The 7,124-nt window shown below is 39.9% G+C and overlaps 1 protein-coding gene across 1 annotated transcript; it reads right to left on the bottom strand.

Moving 5' to 3' along the window:
- Window positions 1-35: 35 nt before the first annotated feature.
- LOC144060570 (toll-like receptor 7) lies at window positions 36-6,395 on the bottom strand. The gene is made up of 2 exons (XM_077580248.1): window positions 6,381-6,395; window positions 36-3,437 (listed from the first exon to the last, which is right to left on the bottom strand). The coding sequence occupies exons 1-2, from the start codon at window positions 6,393-6,395 to the stop codon at window positions 312-314; spliced, it is 3,141 nt and encodes a 1,046-aa protein (XP_077436374.1). The 3' UTR covers window positions 36-311.
- Window positions 6,396-7,124: the final 729 nt, after the last annotated feature.

The raw sequence follows: 7,124 nt of genomic DNA, 5'->3' as shown, positions 1-7,124 counted from the left end.
ATCCCTGCCACAACAGTGTTGTTTTATTTGAATTTTAATGATAGAATGTTCACACATTGCACTAAACAATATTGTAGACGTGTAGCTCTTAACTGGTCTGTTTTTCAGCATCTCTTTGAAGAAGTTGTACTGACTTTCAGGAACAATTGGATATTGGCGCTTCACAGGCTAAAACACAAGAGCTGTTGCCTACTTGAGAACAGAGCATTTATACAGCCTTTAGGTTAAAAATGTCCTCACCCTTTAACAGATATATAATGGAGAGGACACAGGTGGTGTTTGCAGTGCAATACTGGTCATACTGGTCTATTTTACAGTGTCTCCTTAAAGAGGTTGTTATATTGCTTGTGGCTTTCAGTGGCCAAAACGCTTCTCACGCTGAACCAGAAGTAAGGCTGAGCTTGAGGGTTTGTTGGCCACTCAAGAATGGAGCGTTTGTACAGCCTTTTCCGCAGTCTGAGGTACTTGGAATTACAAGGCACTTTCTCCAAGAGGATCAGGACGATGACGTCGTTCTTCTCATCCATTAACCTTTGCTGGGCCATATAGAAAGCAGTCTTGAAGTTACCGCTTTTGATGTATTTATTGGTGAGAATGAATACGGTCCTCTTGCTCTTTTGGATGCTCTGTGAGAGATTGTCAATCAGGGGGTAGCCAGGAATCCAGTCTCTCTCCTCTAAACACAAAGTCAGCCGGCGATCTCCTCGTTCCTCCAGATGGACGCACATTTCCTTTGTAATCCACTCAAACACGGCAGGATCTTCTTTGTCATACAACACAAAGGCATCAAAGAGAGCGCTCTGGGAGTATAAGCGGCCGTAGCCCTTGAGCTTGGCCCGGCAGAAATGGTAGATGTACCAAACGTCCCACAGGAAGAGATGACTGGAGATGCACAGGATGAGGAAACTCAGGACCAGGGAAGCATTGAGCATGTAGAGAATGATTGACAAGTCATTGTGTTGACAGGCCAGCAGGTCAACCGAGATCACGGCCCGACCTCGTTGTGTCTCCGGGGCGGCACAGGTCACATCTGTGGCTAGTTTGGGGATGGGCACCTTGGTGCTGTTGAGCCACATGACGAAAGAAGTGACATTGCATGAGCACACAAAATCATTGTTGTGCAAAAGTAGCATTTTCATCTGATTGACAACATCATCGGGAAAGCTAGATTGCTCAATGTGTCGTATGTGATTAAAGCTAATGTCCAAATATGTGACATTATATGCGTCCTTGAGGAAATTTGGGGTGAGGGTCATGATTTGGTTTTTTTGCAAGATGAGCTTCTTGAGAGATCTGGTGCAGTTTGTGAGCATGCTTGGAACGGTTGTTAAACTGTTTCCACTGAGATCTAAGACGTGCAGCGATTGTATCAGTTGTAGTTTTTCCCATGGAAACGATTTCAATCTGTTGTTTTTTATGTCAAGCTTCAACAGCTTGTCTGGCAGACCGTTGAAAACTTGATATGGGATAAAATTGAGGTTGTTTCCAGAAATGTCGAGTACTTTCAAGTTAAGCAGTTTCTTGAAGTAATTGACAAATCTGGTGTCCCCGTCTCTCCACAACATGTCCAGTCGATTACCTCTGAACTCAAGTATCTCCAAAGACTCGCTCTCCATCTCGGTGTTTGTCGAAGTAGAAATCTCGTTGTGGTTCATGCGCAGTGTCTTGAGTTTTTTTAGGTTCTTTGTGAAGTTCAGCATGTGAGTGACACCTTCAGATTCAAAATAATGGCTGTTGTAGCTAATATCAAGGACTACGAGATTTTTCAGCTCTTGAAAGGCAGTAGCAAAATGCAGGTCGAGACGATTGAATGTGAAGTCTAAATATTTTAGATGAGTCAGGTAGCTAAATTCTGAACCATTCAGTGTTTGGCTCATTGCATTTCCTGACAGATTAAGGCACCGCAGCTCAGACAGATTAAAAAACCCAGCATGCAGAAAAAAAATATTATTCCTGCTTATATCCAGGGTTTTTCCAAACTTAGTGCATTCCCTTTTGGCAAACGACTTAGCAACTCCAAATTCTTTATCTTTATACCTGCAGCTGCGTGCTTCTTCATCATATCGGAAGTACCGCATTTCTCGCACTTCCTTTATTTGGTAGTCAGTTAGCATGTGAGGCTTCTCCTCTCCTCCAACGACATTTTGCTGTTCAGATGAGGCAGATATTTTGTTGTCAGAGAGACTGACCATTTTATAATTTGGCAACCCCAGTAGAATACTCAGGTTTGCCATTTTAATAAAGTTTGTACCCAGGTCTATGACTTCTAAATGTGGTAGGGTCTTTAACGGAGCAATGCTCTCGGATTTTAGCTGCTGAAACACAAAGCCTTTTATCCGAAGGATTTTAAGGGACTTCAGTTCCGAAAAATGTTTGCTCAAAGTTAGCGTTTGGGGATATCGCTGTAATTCATAGTTAAATGAAAGGTCCAATTCTTCCAGTTTGCTCAGAAAATGTGGGAAGTCTGTCATCCCAATATCTCTTGCTAAAAGGTTTGACGATAGATCAAGGAATCTCAGCTCTCTTGTACCATTGAACCATTCAGGCATCACAAATCTCAAAGAGTTGCTGTGCAGACGGAGAATTTTTAGTTTCCCCAACATTCTAAAAGCGGACTTTCTTATCTGAAGTGGAGAATCATTCGGGCAAGGTGTGCATGGGAAAGGAACATTGTAACATCGTGGACAGTTTCCGCTTAAGTCAAGAATCTCCAAATTAGCTAGGTTTTCAAAATCCTTTTCTGTGACCTCCTCTATTTTATTGTTGTACAGATACAACTTCTTTAGACTGGTAGGCAGATGATGTGGAATAAAAGATAAGTTGTTTGACTTCAGAGACAACAGAGTTAAATTGCGAAGCTCTGAAAAGGCGCCATCTTCAATTTGATAAGAAAAATTGCACGGATTTCGATAGTAGCAGTTTTGACCAAGATAAAGCGTCTCAATACTTTTGAGTGTGGAGAAATTGGTGCGAGCAAGTTGATAGATGCGATTGACCTCCAAGCTCAACAGGACTAGATCGGAAGGCAGTCCTTTTGGTATGCTGCTAAGTTGGTTTCCATCTAAATAGAGTGCTCGTAGTTTCCTTAGGCTGGTGAACGTATCTTCCTCTATCACCAAACTCTCGGTGCAGATGCGGTCTTTGGATCCGATTTTAATGGGCATGCAGTTGCACCTCATGTCAAGCTCAGCCAGGTTCTCCAAGCTGTCAAAGGAGGTAGAGTTCAACTCGGGTATATGGTTGATGGTGAGCGTCAGATTGGTGGTGTCTCTTGGAATGCCTTGTGGGATGGCTTTGAGGTCTCTTGCACCGCAGTCCACCAGCACCACGCTCCCGTTGACAAGCTCACTTACATCGCATGGCAGAGTTTTGGGGTATGAAGTGATAGCTGCCGCTTTGGATGGACAGCAGAAAAATCCTAGAAGTGACACGCACATCTGTATGGAAGCACACAAAGTTCTCAGTGAAATCTGTGCCAGAAAGAAGGTCATGTGACAGTTGTGCCAAACATTCAGTGGCTACTTAGTAAGGCGCATGTACATAATGCTAATGGGACCTAATAGTAGTAGTGTAGCATCCCATTGCTGCTAGTCCACCTTAAAAGGGACCAAGTGGAAACATTAAAATAAAATACAATGAAATCATTAAAAATTATATCAATCAATAAATCAATCAATAAATCAATAAATCAATCAATAAATCAATCAATAAATCAATAAATCAATCAATAAATCAATCAATATACTGTATCTATCTATCTATCTATGAGCAACACATACTATAAAGTTATGTTTTTCAAGAGTTAGTTTTTTACAGTTTAATATTCAGCATTAAAGTAGCACTAAGGAACTTTTCAACCTTATTAAAATATTTTCATAACTTTTCTGATGAAAAATCGACTTAAAACAAGTTGAATCGTACCTTTGCCATGGCCCGAGGGGATCTGTATATATTTTACTGGCAATAAGCAATTTTGAGGAGGATGGTAGGAACACTGCCATACAAAAAACTACAAATGTGCTGACTGCTTTCCCCTTTGGTTACGAAGATGGAAGTCAATTTGAATGTGTGTAAGCTCAAAAACGACGCAATGCACTTGTCCTCATGGGAAATGTGGTCTTCCTTCAGGTATAAGGTCCATATGCGCCGCCATAATTAACGTAGACTAAAAGTTTCTTAGTGTTGCTTTATAGGGGAAGTCAACCTTAAAAAATGTTGGACAATAATATGTTATATGTAACCTCACTAGTCTAAACCTGACATTCTTATTAATATTACATTTGTGGAATATGGTTTATGCAGCAAAATCCAGCCGTTTTTTTCCCTTTCTCAGGAGGTTGCCATTTTGCCACTTGATATTAACTGAAGATGACATCACAGTTGCTCAGGGTTCAGGCAACGACCAATCACAGCTCACCTGTTTTCGGAAGCTGAGCTGTGATTGGCTAAACTTACTATTCAAGATAAATTATAACGGCACACAAACTCTGGAGAATGCATCTTGTATCGAGCACGTTGATTTTCACTGATCGTGGTTCGGACCAATCACAAAGCGACATTGTGTTTGGGGCGGGATATGCAGCTGTGACAAAACCAGGAAGCGTGGACACCGTTGGAAACAAACTAACCTAACATGGACGAATGGACGCTGCAATTAATTCTGTTCTTGCAGAATTACTCACCATTACCTTGTTGAATGTTGAGCAGCGAGAGTCATGCATTTTTAACTGATAATATATGTCCCCCCCTACGACGAGAACGAAGACGACATTTTCATTCATGGCAGTAATTGGTCAAAACGAAAGTTAGGTAATATTGTTCAGAATGTCCCAGTAAATCACCGTGGAGCAGTCTCAGATTGATATTCTGGAGAACTACCTTGAGTGAATCACAACATCAATCTGGCTATTGCCAGGTTAGTGGCTGGCTGTTACCTGAGACCCGAGTAACTGTGATGTCATTTTCACTCGACAGCAAGTGGCAAAATGGTCGCCTTCTGATATTGATAAAAACTGCTGATTTTTGATGCTCATATTTGACTATCGCGTGCCCTAGATTGGCTGGCAACCAGTTCAGGGTGTACCCCACCTACTGCCTACTGGGGCTGCATACAACATATTATTGTCAAGAATTTTGTGTGTGTGTTGACTTCCCCTTTAAGCATTTTCCTTTAGATGCAATTGTTTATTCTCTAATAGTCATACAATTTGGAATTACTGTTAATGAGTTAATAAAGGTTTTGTGATGGTGGCTATGACGTTCTCATTGTAGATCATGAGAGACATTGCTACAATTTTGTCACTATTATTTAGCTAAATACTGTAGCCAGGCAAGTCAAATATTAGAAACAGCTGTCGTGATGGATGCAGTTTTACACCCCAATGAACTACAGCTGCAACAGGAAACTGTTAAATTATTTTCTCTTTGATAGTCAACCAAAATAATCATGAAGACAGAGCTTTAATTAGGTGAGTATTCCTTAGGCTGTATCAGTCTGTCCATCCAGCAATCTCTCTAACCTGCCACTAGGGATGTAACAATAACCACAATATCGTGATATCGTGATATTATAATTGCTATAATATCGTCATTGTCATGCTACGATATTTAAAATACCACATCTCCATTAAAAAACTACTTTTTACCTGCTTCAGCCAAGCACAACATTTTGAACTACATAGACAATTATACTTTATGCTGCTGAGCCAATAGTAACATACACTATGCATTGTTTACAAAGTAATTTATAGCAACACTAAGGAACTTTCAGTTTATGTTGATTATGGCGGCGCCATATGGACAAAAGCGGTTATGTTATGTCTGAAGGAAGACCACATTTTCCATGAGGACAAGCGCATTGCGACGTTTTTGACTTCCGACTTTGTAACTAATGGGTAAAGGGGGAAGTGACGTATGCCTTAAAGCAGTCTGCACATTTGTATTTTTTTTTGTGTGGCAGTGTTCCTACCATCTTCCCCAAAGTTGCTTAGTGCCAGTGAAAATGATACAGACCTACTCAGGCCATGGCAAAGGTATCATTCAACTAGTTTTAAGTCGATGTTTCATCAGAAGTGGTATGAAAATATTTTATTAAGGTTGAAAAGTTCCTTAGTGCTACTTTAAGATGGTAACAGGCGGCGACCATACTGGTAGTGGCATGGATATAGCAGAAGACTCAGAGGTTGATATATATAGTATTATGAGCTTTTTAAAAATGTTTATATTGCCAACACTACCACAATAACGTGATAATTATCGTTTTGTTAGTATCATATCAGGGTAATATTGCATTGTGACATTTAGATATTGTTACGTCCTTACCTGCCACTACTTATAAATCCAAATTTTACAGCTCAAAAGTAAGACTAAAGGTAACTTACCAGATGAAAGAACATGATGCTCAGAAGACATCTCTTGCAATAGTCAATGAGAGATGAAAGTAACAGCTGCCTGAAGATCAACTGTTTCCCCAGTATCACTTCCCTATATTGTTATGTTCACATGCAGTTTCCCTTTCCTCCATTTATTTGAGCTATTCAACATGATTTGATTGACATTTTGGGTGGCACAATGGTGCAATGATTAGCACTTCCGCCTCACAATTCTGAAGTGCAGGGTTTAATTCTGGCTCTGGCTTCCCTGTGTGGAGTTAGCATGTTCTCCCCATGTCTGCGTGGGTTTACTCCGGATACTCTGATTTCTTCCCACATTCCAAAAACATGAATGGTAGGCTAACTGAGAACTCCAAATTATTTGTCTGCGTGAGTGGTTGTTCGTCTATGTGTGCCCTGCGATTGGTTGGCGACCAGTTGAAGGTGTACCTTGCCTACTGCCCATTGACAGCTGGGATAGGCTCCAGCATGCGTGTCAGAAAAACCTAGTGAGAAAAGCAGGTACTTTTTAATTGACTTATTTTCTTGGAAAAATTAAACATAGTTGTCATAATATTATAACTTAACCTTCAATCTGATCTAAATAATATAAAACTATAAAAAAAAACTATACAAAATTATAATAGAAATTGTTTTATACTAAAAACACATATCTGAAATAAAATGAATAAATATATGTATATATATATATATATATATATATATATATATATATATATATATATATATATA

This window comes from Vanacampus margaritifer, chromosome 11, assembly GCF_051991255.1.
Source record: "Vanacampus margaritifer isolate UIUO_Vmar chromosome 11, RoL_Vmar_1.0, whole genome shotgun sequence".
In the NCBI taxonomy this organism is placed as follows: Eukaryota; Metazoa; Chordata; class Actinopteri; order Syngnathiformes; family Syngnathidae; genus Vanacampus; species Vanacampus margaritifer.
The sequence above is the reverse complement of the archived record's forward strand: the minus strand, read 5'-3'. Positions and strand labels throughout refer to the sequence as shown.